This window comes from Salmo salar, chromosome ssa13 (genome assembly GCF_905237065.1).
Source record: "Salmo salar chromosome ssa13, Ssal_v3.1, whole genome shotgun sequence".
Classification (NCBI taxonomy): Eukaryota; Metazoa; Chordata; class Actinopteri; order Salmoniformes; family Salmonidae; genus Salmo; species Salmo salar.
In genome coordinates, this window is record NC_059454.1 from 94997705 (window position 1) to 95018963 (window position 21259).

General features: G+C 47.5%; 1 protein-coding gene across 2 annotated transcripts in view; it reads right to left on the reverse strand.

Annotated features, from left to right (window-relative positions):
* The window catches only part of LOC106568241 (poly [ADP-ribose] polymerase tankyrase-1), a 153513-nt gene that overhangs the window by 23601 nt on the left and 108653 nt on the right, over positions 1 to 21259 (reverse strand). The window contains exons 6-15 of one of the 2 annotated variants that reach the window (XM_045692440.1): positions 13441 to 13461; positions 10182 to 10276; positions 9934 to 10000; positions 9001 to 9187; positions 8683 to 8804; positions 8500 to 8591; positions 8309 to 8387; positions 3713 to 3884; positions 3195 to 3274; positions 495 to 640 (exon numbers count right to left, since the gene is read on the reverse strand). In XM_045692440.1, coding sequence (XP_045548396.1) covers positions 495 to 640; positions 3195 to 3274; positions 3713 to 3884; positions 8309 to 8387; positions 8500 to 8591; positions 8683 to 8804; positions 9001 to 9187; positions 9934 to 10000; positions 10182 to 10276; positions 13441 to 13461 — 1061 coding nt within the window. The remainder of the gene's footprint in view (positions 1 to 494; positions 641 to 3194; positions 3275 to 3712; positions 3885 to 8308; positions 8388 to 8499; positions 8592 to 8682; positions 8805 to 9000; positions 9188 to 9933; positions 10001 to 10181; positions 10277 to 13440; positions 13462 to 21259) is intronic. The other variant, XM_045692441.1, reaches the window with a different exon arrangement.

A 21259-nucleotide genomic window follows, 5' to 3' on the forward strand; every position in this document is an offset into this window, starting at 1 on the left:
AGGAGATAGACAGACATGCAGATTCCTGAGCTAATAGACAGCTACACACAGACAGATAGGGAGAGAAAGAAAGACCGATAGCCAGCCAGCCAACCAACCAACCAGAGAGAGAGTCAGAAGGGCGGAGAGAGAGAGAGAGAGAAGGGGAGAGAGAGAGAGAGAGAAGGGGAGAGAGAGAGAGAGAGAAGGGGAGAGAGAGAGAGAGAGAGAGAGAGAGAGAGAGAGAGTCTGGCTGGCTTGTTGGCTGCCTGACTGACTATCTATCTCTCTAGCCATCAAGCCAGAGAGATAGATAGTCAGTCAGCCATCTAGCCATCAAGCCAGAGAGATAGATAGTCAGTCAGCCATCTAGCCATCAAGCCAGAGAGATAGATAGTCAGTCAGCCATCTAGCCATCAAGCCAGAGAGATAGATAGTCAGTCAGCCATCTAGCCATCAAGTCAGAGAGATAGATAGTCAGTCAGCCAGGCAGCCAACAAGCCAGCCAGACTCACCCCTTGTCTTTAGCGTGGACGTCGGCCCCATGATGCAGCAGGTACTCCACCACTGCCACACGGTTGTAGCCGGCGGCGAAGTGCAGCGGAGTGGAGTGACGACCCTCCAGGTCCCGACAATTCACATTCTGTGGAGAACACAATGACTGCAAGGAGAGAGAGAGAGAACCGGTTTACATTCCGACAGCAGCACAGGCAGTCTGCAGAGAGAGTGAGTGAGAGTGGAAAATTAGAAACACACTCAGTTTCCATTCTAACATTCAGTTAACAGCAGCACAGGCAGTCTGATACTGATACAGTCAGTATGTTATGTTTGGTGTGGTTGCATATGACTGAACGGCAAAAACAAAAGTGGGGTATCAACCCAAAGGTTGCGCGTTCAAAACTTATCACAGACAACATTAGTATTTAAGCTAATGCAAATACTTACTACTTTTTAGCTACATTGCAACTACTTAGCATGTTCGCCAACCCTTCCCTTAACCTTAACCCTAACCATAAACCCTAGCCTAGCTAACATTAGCCACCAAGCCACCTAACGTTAGCGTTAGCCACCTAGCTATTGTTAGCCACATCAAATTGGATTCGTAACATACAGTGCCTTGCGAAAGTATTCGGCCCCCTTGAACTTTGACCTTTTGCCACATTTCAGGCTTCAAACATAAAGATATAAAACTGTATTTTTTTGTGAAGAATCAACAACAATTGGGACACAATTATGAAGTTGAACGAAATTTATTGGATATTTCTAACTTTTTTTAACAAATAAAAAACTGAAAAATTGGCCGTGCAAAATTATTCAGCCCCTTTACTTTCAGTGCAGCAAACTCTCTCCAGAAGTTCAGTGAGGATCTCTGAATGATCCAATGTTGAACTAAATGACTAATGATGATAAATAGAATCCACCTGTGTGTAATCAAGTCTCCGTATAAATGCACCTGCTCTGTGATAGTCTCAGAGGTCCGTTTAAAGCGCAGAGAGCATCATGAAGAACAAGGAACACACCAGGCAGGTCCGAGATACTGTTGTGGAGAAGTTTAAAGCCGGATTTGGATACAAAAAGATTTCCCAAGCTTTAAACATCCCAAGGAGCACTGTGCAAGCGATAATATTGAAATGGAAGGAGTATCAGACCACTGCAAATCTACGAAGACCCGGCCGTCCCTCTAAACTTTCAGCTCATACAAGGAGAAGACTGATCAGAGATGCAGCCAAGAGGCCCATGATCACTCTGGATGAACTGCAGAGATCTACAGCTGAGGTGGGAGACTCTGTCCATAGGACAACAATCAGTCGTATACTGCACAAATCTGGCCTTTATGGAAGAGTGGCAAGAAGAAAGCCATTTCTTAAAGATATCCATAAAAAGTGTTGTTTAAAGTTTGCCACTAGCCAGCTGGGAGACACACGAAACATGTGGAAGAAGGTGCTCAGGTCAGATGAAACCAAAATCGAACTTTTTGGCAACAATGCAAAACGTTATGTTTGGCGTAAAAGCAACACAGCTCATCACCCTGAACACACCATCCCCACTGTCAAACATGGTGGTGGCAGCATCATGGTTTGGGCCTGCTTTTCTTCAGCAGGGGCAGGGAAGATGGTTAAAATTGATGGGAAGATGGATGGAGCCAAATACAGGACCATTCTGGAAGAAAACCTGATGGAGTCTGCAAAAGACCTGAGACTGGGACGGAGATTTGTCTTCCAACAAGACAATGATCCAAAACATAAAGCAAAATCTACAATGGAATGGTTCACAAATAAACATATCCAGGTGTTAGAATGACCAAGTCAAAGTCCAGACCTGAATCCAATCGAGAATCTGTGGAAAGAACTGAAAACTGCTGTTCACAAACGCTCTCCATCCAACCTCACTGAGTTCGAGCTGTTTTGCAAGGAGGAATGGGCAAAAATTTCAGTCTCTCGATGTGCAAAACTGATAGAGACATACCCCAAGCGACTTACAGCTGTAATCACAGCATAAGGTGGCGCTACAAAGTATTAACTTAAGGGGGCTGAATAATTTTGCACGCCCAATTTTTCAGTTTTTTATTTGTTAAAAAAGTTTGAAATATCCAATAAATTTCGTTCCACTTCATGATTGTGTCCCACTTGTTGTTGATTCTTCACAAAAAATTACAGTTTTATATCTTTATGTTTGAAGTCTGAAATTTGGCAAAAGGTCGAAAAGTTCAAGGGGGCCGAATACTTTCGCAAGGCACTGTACCATTTCGCTGTACGAATTGCAATTCGTAACATATAAGAATTGTAATTCGTAAAATACCACATAATTTGTAACATATCAAAAGAATTGTAATTCATAAAACACAAAATAATTTGTAACATATTGTACGAATGGCAATTCTTAACATATACGAAATGATGGACATCCATAAATGAATACATACCATAAGAAACGTAACATATCATACTAATGGAGTTTCCCAGATGTACATTTACTATGTTGCGTCTACCCCTGAGTGCAGGTTGGGAGTTGAAGGTGATGCAGTCCAGTGAGTTCACATACCAAGACAAAGAGTAGTAGAAAATCCAATAACAGTTTCCATATCAACGGGTCCTGTGCATGTCATGTAAGCTTGTGTATTAGCCTTCTTTTTCTTGTGAGTCAGCTAGCTATGCCAGCGAGTAAGGACCACACAGACGCACGGACACACACACACACTTAAATGAGAATCCTACCTTCACAGTGTCCAGATCTCCAGCTTTAGCTGCCTCCAGGAGTTGATAGTCAACATCAGAGTTCCTCGCTGGTACATTTTCTGGGCAAGAAAAAAAAAAGAACATGACATAATCACCAACCAGTGTCTCAGTGGAATACAATCCCAGCCAGCAGAAAGGTCACTGCACAGTCGCTTTCCATGGAAGACACAGCGATGGAACCGACAAAGACTGTCTGAATAGAATGGAGAGGAGATAAAGGTAAATAAACACAAACCCACACCACAGGAGGTTGGTGGCACCATAATTGGGGAGGACAGGCTAGTGGTAATGACTGGAGAAATCAGTGGAATGGTATCAAATACATCAAACATGTGGATTCTATGTGTTTGATGCCATTCCATTAGCTCCTTTCCAGCCATTATTATGAGCCATCCTCCCCTCAGCAGCCTCCACTGACCCGCACATATTCAGAGCTGTCAGGCACACACATATATTCTCTCTCTTGCTGTCTCTCTCCCTCTGTAGTCTCTCCGTACCACTGAGTATCTGCTGCACGGCCTCGTTGCCCATCTGTGAGGCGGTGAATCCCTGTAGTGAGAGGATGGAGGTGTCTGCGCCGTAGCTCAGCAGCAGTCTGCAGGTCTGGATGTGTCCTGCCATGGCAGCACGGTGCAGGGCTGTCTGCCCCAGGGTGTCCAGTGCATTCATCTGGGAGACAGGGAATGAGTGAGGAGATGGGTTGTGGGGATTGAGGTGTGCTGTGAGTGAATTTTCCCCAGCTGAGCCCTAAGGCTGCTAGAGCTCTTCAGAGACTATCAGCCCCAAGCAGGAACTGGGAGTGTGTTTGCGTGCACATCCATTTTGTGTGTGTGTGTGTGTGTGTGTGTATGTGAGCGTTTTTGGGAGGTCTACTGCATATGTAAATGTATATGTGTCTATAAGAGCATGCATATCTAAGTTTGCTTCCTGACAGACTTGTATTTATTCATTCAGCACTGTCTCCGTTTCTCTTAGCTCCTGGGATGTCCTCATTTGATTCAACTCCAATGAAAGGGGAGGCTCTGCTTAGAACAACACTGCACAGCCCTGCTCCCCACAGACACACTGATCTGAGCGCAGCAGCAAAATTCCAATACTAGGCACTGCTCGACTGTGTTAACTGCACAGCCAGCCAGGCAGTCAGGCAGGCACGTGCTGCTATTTACTTTGGATGGCTGAAGGGATGGATGGCTGAGGATGGCTGAAGGGATGGGTGGCTGAGGATGGCTGAAGGTATAGGTGGCTGAGGATGGCTGAAGGGATATATGGCTGAGGATGGCTGAAGGGATGTATGGCTGAGGATGGCTGAAGGGATGTATGGCTGAGGATGGCTGAAGGGATGTATGGCTGAGGATGGCTGAAGGGATGTATGGCTGAGGATGGCTGAAGGGATGTATGGCTGAGGATGGCTGAAGGGATGTATGGCTGAGGATGGCTGAAGGGATGTATGGCTGAGGATGGCTGAAGGGATGTATGGCTGAGGATGGCTGAAGGGATGTATGGCTGAGGATGGCTGAAGGGATGTATGGCTGAGGATGGCTGAAGGGATGGATGGCTGAGGATGGGTGAAGGGATGTATGGCTGAAGGGATGTATGGCTGAAGGGATGTATGGCTGAAGGGATGGATGGCTGAAGGGATGGATGGCTGAAGGGATGGATGGCTGAAGATGGCTGAAGCGATGGATGGCTGAAGGGATGGATGGCTGAAGGGATGGATGGCTGAGGATGGCTGAAGGGATGTATGGCTGAAGGGATGGATGGCTGAAGGGATGGATGGCTGAAGGGATGGATGGCTGAGGATGGGTGAAGGGATGGATGGCTGAGGTGAATACTGTTTACTTTGGATGTCTGTACCCCCTGTCATGCTCCCTACCCAGCTAACTGGTGCTGGGTCTCTGTGGGGGATCGCTACCTGCACTCATGACTTTGAAAGGACAAGCCAGACATGACAGTTAAAGTACCACTGTGTGTAGAGGCTTCTCTTTTCTGGATAGCTGCTCAACGAATGCTGCTGTCAAAAGCACCAAAGAGCCTCTGTTATGTCTGTCTCGGCCGTGTTTCTTTAGAAAGCAATATAAAACATACAACACTGACACTATTGAAATAAATCTATCAAGGAAAGATATCAAGAGGATTCTCTTTAGTGGCTGTCTGGCTTTAAACAGCGTACACCTGGTGTGTGTCTTGCCCCAGGCCTGCATCAGAGAAGGACAGCCTGTTAAGGTGAGATCTTCAGGGGGGAATGGCAGGCTCTGAACACTCCATCCATTAGGTCATTCTTATCTGATGGAGCTCTCAGAACCAGACAGTCTTTTCCCGCTGTCCGGACTGTTGGTGCGTTAAGTAATACTATACGCGATTCAGCTCCAAAACAGGTGACTTCAGACTGCCACCCGACACTGGGAAGACAGATCTCTCTGTCTTTGGGTAGTTAGTTAGAGAAACATCATGCCTCCCAGGGTCTGGGTTCAATCAAATGGCCTCAGATTTACACTCGGATTAGGTGTTTGCATTGAACCTGCCCGTCTTTGCTGATACAAGTAGAAAGACCAGTAGAGAGGATGGGTGAAGGGATGGATGGATGGCTGAAGGGATGGATGGCTGAAGGGATGGATGGGTGAGGATGGGTGAAGGGATGGATGGGTGAGGAGATGGATGGATGGGTGAAGGGATGGATGGATGGGTGAGGATAGGAGAAGGGATGGATGGGTGAGGATGGGTGAAGGGATGGATGGGTGAGGATGGGTGAAGGGATGGATGGGTGAGGATGGGTGAATGGATGGATGGGTGAAGATAGGAGAAGGAATGGATGGGTGAGGATAGGAGAAGGGATGGATGGTTGAGGATAGGAGAAGGGATGGATGGTTGAGGATAGGAGAAGGGATGGATGGGTGAGGATAGGAGAAGGGATGGATGGGTGAGGATAGGAGAAGGGATGGATGGGTGAGGATAGGAGAAGGGATGGATGGGTGAGGATGGGTGAAGGGATGGATGGGTGAGGATGGGTGAGGATGGGTGAAGGGATGGATGGGTGAGGATGGGTGAAGGGATGGATGGGTGAGGATAGGAGAAGGGATGGATGGGTGAAGGGATGGATGGGTGAAGGGATGGATGGGTGAGGATAGGTGAAGGGATGGATGGGTGAGGATAGGTGAAGGGATGGATGGATGGTTGAGGATAGGAGAAGGGATGGATGGTTGAGGATAGGAGAAGGGATGGATGGTTGAGGATAGGAGAAGGGATGGATGGTTGAGGATAGGAGAAGGGATGGATGGGTGAGAATAAGAGAAGGGATGGATGGTTGAGGATAGGAGAAGGGATGGATGGGTGAGGATAGGAGAAGGGATGGATGGTTGAGGATAGGAGAAGGGATGGATGGGTGAGGATAGGAGAAGGGATGGATGGGTGAGGATGGGAGAAGGGATGGATGGGTGAGGATGGGTGAAGGGATGGATGGGTGAGGATAGGAGAAGGGATGGATGGGTGAAGGGATGGATGGGTGAAGGGATGGATGGGTGAGGATGGGTGAGGATGGGTGAAGGGATGGATGGGTGAGGATGGGTGAAGGGATGGATGGTGAAGGGATGGATGGGTGAAGGGATGGATGGGTGAGGATGGGTGAAGGGATGGATGGGTGAGGATGGTGAAGGGATGGATGGGTGAAGGGATGGATGGGTGAGGATGGGTGAAGGGATGGATGGGTGAGGATGGGTGAAGGGATGGATGGTGAAGGGATGGATGGTGAAGGGATGGATGGGATGGGTGAAGGGATGGATGGGTGAGGATGGGTGAAGGGATGGATGGTGAAGGGATGGATGGGTGAGGATGGGTGAAGGGATGGATGGTGAAGGGATGGATGGTGAAGGGATGGATGGGTGAAGGGATGGATGGGTGAGGATGGGTGAAGGGATGGATGGTGAAGGGATGGATGGGTGAGGAGATGGATGGATGGGTGAAGGGATGGATGGGTGAGGATGGCTGAAGGGATGGATGGATGGGTGAGGCTGGGTGAAGGGATGGATGGATGGGTGAGGCTGGGTGAAGGGATGGATGGATGGGTGAGGATGGGTGAAGGGATGGATGGGTGAGGATGGGTGAAGGGATGGATGGGTGAGGATGGGTGAAGGGATGGATGGGTGAGGATGGCTGAAGGGATGGATGGGTGAGGATGGGTGAAGGGATGGATGGGTGAGGATGGCTGAAGGGATGGATGGGTGAGGATGGCTGAAGGGATGGATGGATGGGTGAGGCTGGGTGAAGGGATGGATGGATGGGTGAGGCTGGGTGAAGGGATGGATGGATGGGTGAGGATGGGTGAAGGGATGGATGGGTGAGGATGGGTGAAGGGATGGATGGGTGAGGATGGGTGAAGGGATGGATGGGTGAGGATGGCTGAAGGGATGGATGGGTGAGGATGGGTGAAGGGATGGATGGGTGAGGATGGCTGAAGGGATGGATGGGTGAGGATGGCTGAAGGGATGGATGGATGGGTGAGGCTGGGTGAAGGGATGGATGGATGGGTGAGGATAGGAGAAGGGATGGATGGGTGAGGATGGGTGAAGGGATGGATGGGTGAGGATGGGTGAAGGGATGGATGGGTGAGGATGGGTGAAGGGATGGATGGGTGAAGATAGGATAAGGGATGGATGGGTGAGGATAGGAGAAGGGATGGATGGGTGAGGATAGGAGAAGGGATGGATGGGTGAGGATGGGTGAAGGGATGGATCGGTGAGGATGGGTGAAGGGATGGATGGGTGAGGATGGGTGAAGGGATGGATGGGTGAAGGGATGGATGGGTGAGGATGGGTGAAGGGATGGATGGGTGAGGATGGGTGAAGGGATGGATGGGTGAGGATGGGTGAAGGGATGGATGGTGAAGGGATGGATGGGTGAAGGGATGGATGGGTGAGGATGGGTGAAGGGATGGATGGTGAAGGGATGGATGGGTGAAGGGATGGATGGGTGAGGATGGGTGAAGGGATGGATGGTGAAGGGATGGATGGTGAAGGGATGGATGGGTGAAGGGATGGATGGGTGAGGATGGGTGAAGGGATGGATGGTGAAGGGATGGATGGGTGAAGGGATGGATGTACCTTTGCTCCATGTTTCTGCAACACCTCCATGATGTCATTGTGTGCCCTCTCAGCAGCCACGTGGAGGGGAGTCATGAAGCTGCAGCGACAAAACGCACACATGCACCCACAGGTTTGAGTCCACATAGTCATGACATAAGTGGTTAGGGGATGAGGTCAGACAGAGGTCAGGTAAACAGGAAGACACTCACTCCTTGTTCTTCTCGTTGACGTTGGCACCTTTACGTAACAGCAGCTCTGTGACCTGCTTCCGCTTGGGGTGAGGAGAGGCCACTGAACAGTGCTGCAACATAAGAGGAGTTCATTTAACACTGTAGCCCTGTGTGGTGTGTAGTGTGTGTGTGTGTGTGTGGGGGGGTGTTTGTGTGTCTCACCAGTGCCGTCTCGTGGGTCTGTGGGTGTTTGAAGTTGATGATCTCTAGAGCAAGGGTCTTCTTGGCCTTGGCCATGTCTGCCTCCCGCGCTGCCTGGAGCAGAGAGTGACCCTTAAACTCATCTACACAACACACACAGGGTGGAGAGAAAGACGATGTCATCCAAACAGTTACACACACAACCCAAAACATTTTATTGGAGGGACAAACTATAATACCACTGTGACCATGTTTGTATGCATGTGAGTGTATTGTGTGGTCCTGTGTGACAGTGCATGTGTTTGTGTGTGTGTGTGTGAGAGAAGATGCTGTTCTCACAGGTGAGTCTCTCTTTGAGCTCTGGGGTGGGGGCCATGTCCACAGCACTCTTCCCGTGACAGTTGACCAGGGAGGGGTCGGCCCCGTGGCTCAGCAGCAGAGAACACACCTCCACGCGGTTCTTGGAGGCAGCTTCGTGGAGAGGGGTGAACTGCCACAGGTCCATGGCGTTCACACACGCTCCATGCTACAGGAAACAGAGAGGGGTGTTAGACACAATCGATATTGTAAAGGAAAGAAAGTGGCAGGTAGGTGACATTAAGAGCAAAGATTTCGCTGAGGTCACGACTCAGGTGTTACCTCAGCACTGACGTGATATCTGACATCAAACATCAGGTGAGTGATGAGGGCTTCCCGTAGACTAGCCAGTCAGTCCTGAGACTTCAGCTTAAAGACCAACTCAGACAGGAAGTGAAAAAAGTCTGAGTGTTCTGTCAAAGGAACCCAGACAGGTTTTTCAGACAGTGACAGAGCTGCTACGAATCCCTCTGAAAACACCTGATAAAATAACAGCTTTCTCAGGACCCTCTATACAAGAGGTATTCAACTCTTACCCTACGAGGTCCGGAGCCTGCTGGTTTTCTGTTCTACCTGATTATGAGGGCTAAAATCAGTCCCTGGTTTGAGGGGAACAATGGAGAAAAAAAGCAGTGGAACTGGCTTCGTGGTCCAGAGTTTAATTTGAGGGCTCTATAGCCTCTGAGCTAAAGGATTCTCCCTTTCATAATATATGCCATTTAACAGACGCTTTTATCCAAAGCAACTTACAGTCACGCGTGCATACATTTTAAGTATGGATGGTCCCAGGAATCAAACCCACTGTCCTGGTGTTGCAAGCATCATGCTCTACAAACTGAGTTCCACAGCCACACCATAACAAGCATGCCAGTGCACACACAAAGCAGAGACGAGGAGAAATGCGCCATTTCTTACCTTCAGCAGCAGTTCTGTCACTTCGTAGTGACCATAGGAACAGGCATTATGGAGAGGAACCAGACCCCTGAGGGTGAGAAGCACACATAGGCAACATTAGTTCACATACAAAACAGACTTTGTATATCTGTGTAATGAACAGCTCAGTTAGTTAGGTAAGGAGGTCAATGAAGTGTGAACTCAACATTTCAAAAACATTGGGGAGGGGGGGGGGGACACGACACATGGCAAACAACAAACACACTTACCCTTTGTCCTTTGCATGTACGTCGGCACCGTGCTGTAGTAGGAGCTGTACTATTCTGACCCGGTTGTACCCTGCTGCCAGGTGGAGAGGGGTGGACTACAGAGGAGAAAAGAGAGAGGGAATGATCAGAATAAGACGAGGAAATCTGAGACGACACTTTCTACCTGACAAAACACCCCCTACTGGGCAAGAGCAGGAGGTGGATGCCCATGACCACACCTACAGCACCGTAGCACCGCTCCTCAGTGGTAGCCTGTGTGTGTGTCTCTGGGGAGAGAGGTTGATGGGAGATCCCAGAGAGGGAGGAATGGACTCAGGAGGATGGAACGTTTATCAGGAGGAGGTTCACTGAAACAGAACTACAATGAGCTCAGAACCAGAGAGTCAGCAACATAAAGAGCTGATCTGGGAGGAAATATCATTGTGATCATTATAGTTAAGACTTCAGGTGAAACCCCAGTGGGCTAGCCTGGGATATATGATTACACTGTTTATATATCCTTTCACATTTACTCACTTGTCTTTCGTTATTGTTTTCCAGAAGGAGGCTGTGTGTGTGTGTGTGTGTGTGTGTGTGTGTTATAACCTAAGTTATGTTTATCTCATCTCACAGACTCTGTCTTCCCACTGAATAGTCAAATAGCTTACATGACCTCATTTAAAATAATTAGTGTAATTAGGGAACTGCCAACTCAAGCTGGACCAAAAATGTGAATCAATGGCTTCACTCGTAGCAGCCATGTGAAAGCCTCTCTCAGCTGTTTCTGCATTGAGCAGAGTGCTCGACAGGTTAGAGTCAACAGCCAAGTAGTGAAGCGCTAGAACAATGGCTGCTGCCAAAACAAGACAGACAATTGGTGCTTTGGTGCCAGTTTGTTGGGCTGTCCTACAACTGTGATTCTGGTAAATCATGAAATTTAGCTAGCTACGTTTGTTGTGAAGAGGCAGTGGCTGATTTCAAGCAAACGCAGACAAAACAACAAACTTAAGGAGGAGCTCAAAGGAAAAGCTTCATGGCAGAGACAGCAGTAGTGGAGTTCTATCAACAGAACACACAGATGACTAGTGGAGCATCACTGGAACTCAGAGACAGCAGTAGTGGAGTTCTATCAACAGAACACACAGATGACTAGTGGAGCATCACTGGAACTCAGAGACAGCAGTAGTGGAGTTCTATCAACAGAACACACAGATGACTAGTGGAGCATCACTGGAACTCAGAGACAGCAGTAGTGGAGTTCTATCAACAGAACACACAGATGACTAGTGGAGCATCACTGGAACTCAGAGACAGCAGTAGTGGAGTTCTATCAACAGAACACACAGATGACTAGTGGAGCATCACTGGAACTCAGAGACAGCAGTAGTGGAGTTCTATCAACAGAACACACAGATGAATAGTGGAGCATCACTGGAACTCAGAGACAGCAGTAGTGGAGTTCTATCAACAGAACACACAGATGACTAGTGGAGCATCACTGGAACTCAGAGACAGGAGTAGTGGAGTTCTATCAACAGAACACACAGATGACTAGTGGAGCATCACTGGAACTCAGAGACAGGAGTAGTGGAGTTCTATCAACAGAACACACAGATGACTAGTGGAGCATCACTGGAACTCAGAGACAGGAGTAGTGGAGTTCTATCAACAGAACACACAGATGACTAGTGGAGCATCACTGGAACTCAGAGACAGCAGTAGTGGAGTTCTATCAACAGAACACACAGATGACTAGTGGAGCATCACTGGAACTCAGAGACAGCAGTAGTGGAGTTCTATCAACAGAACACACAGATGAATAGTGGAGCATCACTGGAACTCAGAGACAGCAGTAGTGGAGTTCTATCAACAGAACACACAGATGACTAGTGGAGCATCACTGGAACTCAGAGACAGCAGTAGTGGAGTTCTATCAACAGAACACACAGATGACTAGTGGAGCATCACTGGAACTCAGAGACAGCAGTAGTGGAGTTCTATCAACAGAACACACAGATGAATAGTGGAGCATCACTGGAACTCAGAGACAGCAGTAGTGGAGTTCTATCAACAGAACACACAGATGACTAGTGGAGCATCACTGGAACTCAGAGACAGCAGTAGTGGAGTTCTATCAACAGAACACACAGATGAATAGTGGAGCATCACTGGAACTCAGAGACAGCAGTAGTGGAGTTCTATCAACAGAACACACAGATGACTAGTGGAGCATCACTGGAACTCAGAGACAGCAGTAGTGGAGTTCTATCAACAGAACACACAGATGACTAGTGGAGCATCACTGGAACTCAGAGACAGCAGTAGTGGAGTTCTATCAACAGAACACACAGATGACTAGTGGAGCATCACTGGAACTCAGAGACAGCAGTAGTGGAGTTCTATCAACAGAACACACAGATGACTAGTGGAGCATCACTGGAACTCAGAGACAGGAGTAGTGGAGTTCTATCAACAGAACACACAGATGACTAGTGGAGCATCACTGGAACTCAGAGACAGGAGTTAGTCTAGCGACCGTGCGTTGAGTGGATATGAGAGACTAAATAAAATTGTCACAGCCAGACAGTGAATAAAGAGGTACCACAAAAAAGAGTGGACCTCACCCCCTTCAGATATACTTTCTAGGTGATGAAAAAGTATGTGACTGGAGAATAATGAACAAAATAAAGAGACAAAACGTGCCAATGAAGAGTGCATAACATTTTCCTGCTTTCCACAATTAATAAGGAACTGTGTAAATTGTCCACCCATAGATAATTTACAACTCTTATCTGGTCTGGACAATATTACCAAAATGCAAAAAACAAAAAACAAACCTTCATAACATGCACATTATAATTACAACAGCGAAAGTAGACAATGACCCAAGTCCAAAACAAGGATAACAGGTGTGACAAGCTATAGTATGGCAGGGTGAGGTCCCAGTATGGCATTACAGGGGCCAACATACAGGGGAAGTATGTTGGCCCCGGTAATAAGCAGGCAATAAGGTGAAATCAGGAACACCTCCTACAGAAGAGGGTTCGTATCCCAGTGTTCTTTATCCTGACCCAAACTCCCCTCCACCCCAAATCATAACCTTAACCCAGGAAGCAATGGGAGGTTTGGTGGGTGGATGAAATGTGACCAACAAGAAGGCCAAGGTCCCAAAATGTGCACAAGGAGTCAGCTAAACTGAAAAAAAATCATAAACCGAAACCCCCCAGAAAAGAAATCAAAAGGAGTGCATCAATCTTAGAGCTGTTTGAAAATAACTTACCAGCATTTTTTGAGATGTCGACTGATAGACAATGTCGCCAGAACCACAAGTAAAACAGAACAAAAAAAGGAAAACAAAAACACAAAAATGATAGCATCATGTCGGTATTCCAAGCTAGAAGAAGTCATTGCAGATTTCAATCTAAAATGTCAAATTCAATTGAGCAGGTATATTTGATTGAGACTTTTAGGTGTTTTTAATCATTTGAATAAGTTGTTGGGAACAGAACAGCGCGTCTGCACTAGAACCTTTCGAGACAGAAGGTCGGGTGAGAGGTGCAGGAGACTGACATTAGAAACCATAACATTTCTATGACATTTGAGCAATACCAGGGGAGCAGGGGGCTGGGACAGGGGGACAGGGTGCTGGGACAGGGGGCTGGGATGGGACGGGGGAAAGGGGGCTGGGACAGGGGGACAGGGTGCTGGGACAGGGGGCTGAGACATGGTGCTGGGATGGGGGACAGGGTGCTGGCACGGGGGACAAGAGGCTGGGACGGGGGACGGGAGGCTGGGACGGGGGACGGGAGGCTGGGACGGGGACGGGAGGCTGGGACGGGGGACAAGAGGCTGGGACGGGGGACAAGAGGCTGGGACGGGGACAAGAGGCTGGGACGGGGGACAAGAAGCTGGGACGGGGGACAAGAGGCTGGGACGGGGGACAAGAGGCTGGGACGGGGGACAAGAGGCTGGGACGGGGACAAGAGGCTGGGACAAGAGGCTGGGACGGGGGACTGGAGGCTGGGACGGGGGTTAGAGGCTGGGACGGGGGACAAGAGGCTGGGACGGGGGACAAGAGGCTGGGACGGGAGACGGGAGGCTGGGACGGGAGACGGGAGGCTGGGACGGGAGACGGGAGGCTGGGACGGGAGACGGGAGGCTGGGACGGGGGACGGGAGGCTGGGACGGGGGACGGGAGGCTGGGACGGGGGACAGGAAGGATGAATCCTTCCAGTCCCGTCCCTGTCAAACGTGGCAAAGCAGAGCTGTTGTATGTTAGTAATCATAGGATGCAACACTAGACCTCTCTTCAACATGACAGCTGTGAATCATACATATTAATACGCCATTTAGCAGACGCTTACAGTCATTTTGTGGATCTCAGTACAAAACTGCTATAGAACAACAAAAGCCATTGTAGAACCTCAGAACTGGAAAGCAGTATCATGCACGTCCTTATTTTACAAGGGAAAAAAATCTGCCATTATATGAAAGCCTGATAACAACAAAAAAGCTATCTACAAAATAAACTCACTGAAATTCACCCAAAAGACAGTTTATGATGTCAGTATTTTACATGCATCCCATACCACTGGCTTGACCAGAGACTAGACTATTTTACAACATAGTTACAACATGCCATTATTCTATAACGTGTTGGTAGGATTCACACACCATGCTGACAGAATGCTTTCTTTCACTCTGTTTCGTCTGCACTAAAAGCTGCATTTTTCATTAACAGTTTTCCCTTGTCTGCCAGTTTGTTTTTATTGGGTTATGTGTCTCGCCCCAGGAATATTACAAATTCAATGCAGCACAGGGCTGCATCACCATGGCGACACAGCTGTAGCTGAGGTTGGGCTCAATCGCTTAGTCTCCGCCCGTCAATCTGTCACCCCAGAGGGGTGGGAGGAAAGGAGAGGGGGAGGAGGGGAGAGGAGGAGATAAGGAGAGGGGGAGGTAGGGAGGAGGGGGGGGTCAGCCTAGTGAGAGATAGAGCATCCCACCGGATTTATACCCAATCACTACTGCGAAATAAACAATAACAAACCCTGTTGTTAAAAATAACTAAGTACTGCTCCCTCTCGCTCCCTTTGCAATCACTAACATAGCTCATGGACAAGACAGCGTAATGCTCTATCTGCTTTCAGACACAAAGCTTTTCTCTGTTAAACAACTGACCGGAAATGATTACAAACCGGCTTCCATTTAGAGAGTCTAGTCCACTACCACAGTCCACTCAATACCCTCTCCCTTCCTCAAAGAATGTACTGGCCCTACGGATATGAAGGACCGTTTGAATTCGGAACATGAAGTACTGAAGTGATACAGATAGTTAGAGGAACTGCTGGAGCATATTGTCTCACCGGCCCCAATCTGATAACACAGAGCATTTCCATTTTAAAACCGAATCTTGAAGTGTTTGAAAGGGACATCTGTGATGGTATAAAGCACTGTTCCATTTCCAGATAGACCTGGAGAAAGAAATAAAGAGAGAGAATGGATGTGGCAGGATAACCTTTTGTCTCCCAGCCCTTGGGGATGAGTACTGTAGTGAGTCATGGAGAGAAGATTTTTTTGTTGAACTCACTTATAAACGTGACCTGTGGAATGCAGATGGAATTGGCAGCACCAGATAATACACTGGATGGTACATGGTTACATCTGTGTCATTGTTTCACGTCCAGTACGCTCAGCTAGTTGTTGTTTGTATCATTTGAGGGGCGCGTATCACGAGCAAAATAATTGGTATTATTTTACATGTGACAACCACTAGCACAGGCAAGTCTGATTAGGCTCAGCTGAAGCACAGCCTCGGCCGTAGAAAACAACAGAGCTTTGTGTCCTTGGGTGCACCTTTACAATGTAGAAAACCGCTCGTCTCAAGCTCAGTTCAAAACGAAAAAAATAACGATTTTACTGGAGCTAAAAAAAAGATATCATATTTGTCACAGAAAATAGATGATTTGCAGTATGGATCAGATGGAGGACATTACCACTAAATAAATGAATAGGGACATTTTAGGTGTGCCGCAGAATTTATTATCCCATCAAGGCGTGCCATGGTTGAAATAAGGTTGGAACCACTAGGTTAGAAAGGGAAAGGGGGATACCTAGTCAGTTGTACAACTGAATGCATTCAACTGAAATGTGTCTTCTGTATTTAACCCAACCCCTCTGAATCAGAGGTGCGGGGGGCTGCCTTAATCGACATCCACGTCTTCAGCGCCCGGGGAACAGTGGGTTAACTGCCCCAATGCTCTAACCACTAGGCTACCTGGCGAATACGTGTCTGTGTGTACTATATGTCCATGTCCTTTGAATTGTTACCTGGCAGTTAGCCCAGTTAGCCCAGTTAGCCCCCACCGGCATGATTTGGACTTCTAACCCCTTTTAAACATTGTGTGTTTGAGCTACAGACTTCTGGGTGGTACCTTTTCATTAGTCTATTTGTTCTGGTACCAACCATTTGTCTGTGATTAACGGCAGATCCCGAAGGGGCCGGGTCTTTTTACAAAAACGTCTGAATGGCTTCAGCTACAAACTATTAAAAGCTCTATGAAAAGCTGACTCATGAGCACACACACGTTTTGCTAAATGACACTCACAAGCTACACAAGAGTCGTTAAAAGGTAAGGCGTTCTCCTAATTACAAGATCATAGGAATCCAAGGACAGTGGCTTTGATGCTGTAATAAGCTCACATAGTTGCTGTCACAAACTCCAAACAGTTGTCACTGACTAGTTGGATATCCATTTCCCACTGGACAAACAATTATTGTGCTTACACCATTCAAATAAATTCATTTTTAGAGGGGTTTCTGCATTGGCAGACCTTTTTTCATTGACATTTGTCAATAAAACTCATGAATGCAACTTTATGTCAAATAGATATGTGTTGTAGCTCGGGTTGTCCTGAAAAGAACATGGTAAAACACTTCATTGTGAGGCTAAATATGAAGGCTGAACAAGCAGATAAATGAAAAGCAGGTTTTTGCTGGGATCTCAGGACTGATAGGGTTAAAGTAGTCCACCTCCTGCATACTGGGAGAGCTCAGATCATCAGCAAGTATCTATAATGTGTGACTACATCAAGCACCTGTAAACACACCTCTCTACAGCACAGGAACACAGAGCTTCACAGAGTGAAGAGGAGAGGAGGGACTGGGGTGAGAGGAGAGGAGGGACTGGGGTGAGAGGAGAGGAGGGACTGGGGTGAGAGGAGAGGAGGGAGGGGGTGAGAGGAGGGACTGGGGTGAGAGGAGAGGAGGGAGGGGGTGAGAGGAGAGGAGGGACTGGTGTGAGAGGAGAGGAGGGAGGGGGTGAGAGGAGGGACTGGGGTGAGAGGAGAGGAGGGGAGGGACTGGGGTGAGAGGAGAGGAGAGGAGGGACTGGGGTGAGAGGAGAGGAGGGACTGGGGTGAGAGGAGAGGAGGGACTGAGGTGAGAGGAGAGGAGGGACTGGGGTGAGAGGAGGGCGGGGTGAGAGGAGGGCGGGGTGAGAGGGGTGAGGGGAAGAGGATGGGAGGACGGAGGGGAGAGGGACTGGGGTGAGCGGAGAGAGGAGGGGAGGACGGGGGTGAGAGGGGAGATGAGGGGGTGCGAGAGGAGAGGGTGAGAGGGGGTGAGAGGGGAGATGAGGGGGTGAGAGAGGAGAGGGTGAGAGGGGAGATGAGGGGGTGCGAGAGGAGGGGGTGAGAGGGGAGATGAGGGGGTGAGAGGGGAGATGAGGGGGTGAGAGAGGAGAGGGTGAGAGGGGGTGAGAGGGGAGATGAGGGGGTGAGAGAGGAGAGGGTGAGAGGGGGTGAGAGGGGAGATGAGGGGGTGCGAGAGGAGAGGGTGTGAGAGGGGAGGGACTGGGGGTTGCTGGAAAGCTCTGACTACATACTTTGCTATTACATTCATCAGTAAGCACCTAGCAGCTCCATTCCTTTCACTCTCCTTTTTCCTTCTGTCTCTCACTCTCCCTTGACAGAATTGTAACCTGTAACCATGCCAACAGTGACTGGTAAGTCGTTGCCATGGCGGCAGTGCATGCTATAACTACCATGAAAACGGTACAGTTGGAGGTTTGGCCGAGGCACTGTGCTTTCCTGAGTTAACCTCTCTATCCATTCATATAACCATGCATCACTAGGCTTAACCCTAGGGAGGAAGGACACCACCTGCCTGGGAGGGAGGGGGGGGGCAGGCGAACACAAACGTTGGCCAAACAAATCGGAGGAACACCCACTCTTCCCCTGCCTGGCAGCAGGTGGGCTGATCAATAGGACATTAGGCCTCTCCTCTGCTGACGGATCACTGCTGGGGGAGATATACGGCCCAGCCCCTCCCTCCCTCTAAATCAAATCAAATTGTATCGGTCACATACACATGGTTAGCAGATGTTATTGTGAGTGTAGCAAAATGCTTGTGCATCTAGTTCCGACAGTGCAGTAATATCTAACAAGTAATCTAACAATTCCACAAAACTACCTAATACACAAATATAAGTAAAGGGATGGAATAAGAATATGTACATATAAATATATGGATGGGCCATGACCGACCGGCATAGATAAGATGCAATATATGGTATAAAATACAGTATATACATCTGGGATGAGCAGTGCAAGGTATGTAAACATCATTAAAGTGACATTACTGAAGTGACTCTAGGCCTATGGAAGGTGCTGTTTCTACTGCATATACACAGGACACTGTGGTAATGAGGCAGAACACAACACTACCTACCCCTATACATAGAGAAGACTCACACAATACACAACGAGTATACAAACCACACCTGACCAGGTCAATCCAGGTGAAAGCTTTGATTAGGGCTGTTGCGGTGACCGTATTACCGCCACACCGGCAGTCAAGAGTCATGACCGCAGTAAAATTCCACGGAACCGTTGGATTTGCTTTGGTAGTACCCAACTTGCTAACAACCACCAGGTCCTAATGGCCTGGTAGTCAGGGTTCTATTGTGCATCTACCACTAGCATTGATGCATATGCAATCGAAAATCCCAGCAAACAAAACAGTATCATGCTTTTAAAACTCAACGTGATGCTCAGATTGAAGAAAGAAGTTCAACAGCAGGTTTGTCATTGTGGATGATGTTTCAAACGAAATGGACAGCACTTTCTAAGGTGATGATTCATTCAAAACATCCATATGCATAGGCTTATGAGATAAAGCCCAAAAAATAACCTGATTTAAAATGATGATTGTGCCATTATACCATACATAGCCTACCGCATATTACGCATGGCAAAAAAACGAACCAAAACTGATTTAAGATATTTTTGGTACATAATTGGTCTAGACTATAGTCCAAAATTAAACAAATTCGAGTCACTGAGAGTGGACTGTATTATTATGCATACTGGACGGACTGGTTGTCTTATGCTGTCTATCCACGAGACTGGGAGAGAACGTAAAGCCCTAGGCCAGGCAGTTGGTTCATTGATCGTGCAGGGCAATTTTAAATAGCCTAGTAATAGGGAATTTATTATATTTTCATAATGAATTGGATGACACAACCTTTAGCTATCCACAATATCTAACAACCATGTGTTTCCATCTCCTTCATTCCTTTCTACAGCGCGCATAGGGGCTGTTAACAGTTTAATGAAATATATGTTTCATTGCGAAAACATGTTAGTATCTATGTTCCCGAACAGATTGTACTTTGAGTCCCAAATTAAGCACTATTAAAAATGTATGAAATGTATGCATTCACTACTGTAAATCGCTCTGGATAAGAGCGTCTGCTAAATGACTAAAATGTAAATGTATATACTTGCTATGGACTGTGTTTTGCCTTCTACATAGTAAAGGCTACATACACCTCTACTGTGCTGCTGTGCTTCTCAACCATTATAGTTCATTGTCTTTATTGTTATCCATGTTGTCAGTCGCCACAACTAATCCACCTTGGTACCTAGGCCTATATATACACAACCGTTCAAACGTTTGGGGTCCCTTAGAAATGTCCTGGTTTTTGAAAGAAAAGCTCATTTTTTGTCCATTAAAGTAACATCAAATTGATCAGAAATACAGTGTAGACATTGTTAATGTTGTAAATGACTATTGTAGCTGGAAACGGCAGATTTTTAATATAATATCTACATAGGCGTACAGAGGACCACGATCAGCAACCATCACTCCTGTGTTCCAATGGCACGTTGTGTTAGCTAATCCAAGTTTATCATTTCTAATTGAACATTTGAAAACCCTTTTGCAATTATGTTAACACAGCTGAAAACTGCTGTTTTAATTAAAGAAGCAATAAAAGTGTCCTTCTTTAGACTAGTTGAGTATCTGGAGCACCAGCATTTGTAGGTTCGATTACAGGCTCAAAATGGCCAGAAACAAAGACCTTTCTTCTGAAACTCATCAGTCTATTCTTGTTCTGAGAAATGAAGGTTATTCCATGCGAGAAATTGCCAAGAAACTGAAGATCTTGTACAACGCTGTGTACTACTCCCTTCACAGAACAGCGCAAACTGGCTCAAACCAGAATAGAAAGAGGAGTGGGAGGCTCCGGTGCACAACTGAGCAAGAGGACAAGCACATTAGAGTGCCTTTTAAAATGATACATTTGGATTAGCAAAGAACGTGCAATTGGAACACAGGAGTGATGGTTGCTGATATATATATATATACACACACACACACTGCTCAAAAAATAAAGGGAACACTTAAACAACACAATGTAACTCCAAGTCAATCACACTTCTGTGAAATCAAACTGTCCACTTAGGAAGCAACACTGGCGGTGCTTTCACTCTAGTGGTAGCATGAGACGGAGTCTACAACCCACACAAGTGGCTCAGGTAGTGCAGCTCATCCAGGATGGCACATCAATGCGAGCTGTGGCAAGAAGGTTTGCTGTGTCTGTCAGCGTAGTGTCCAGAGCATGGATGAGCTACCAGGAGACAGGCCAGTACATCAGGAGACGTGGAGGAGGCCGTAGGAGGGCAACAACCCAGCAGCAGGACCGCTACCTCCGCCTTTGTGCAAGGAGGAGCAGGAGAAGCACTGCCAGAGCCCTGCAAAATGACCTCCAGCAGGCCACAAATGTGCATGTGTCTGCTCAAACGGTCAGAAACAG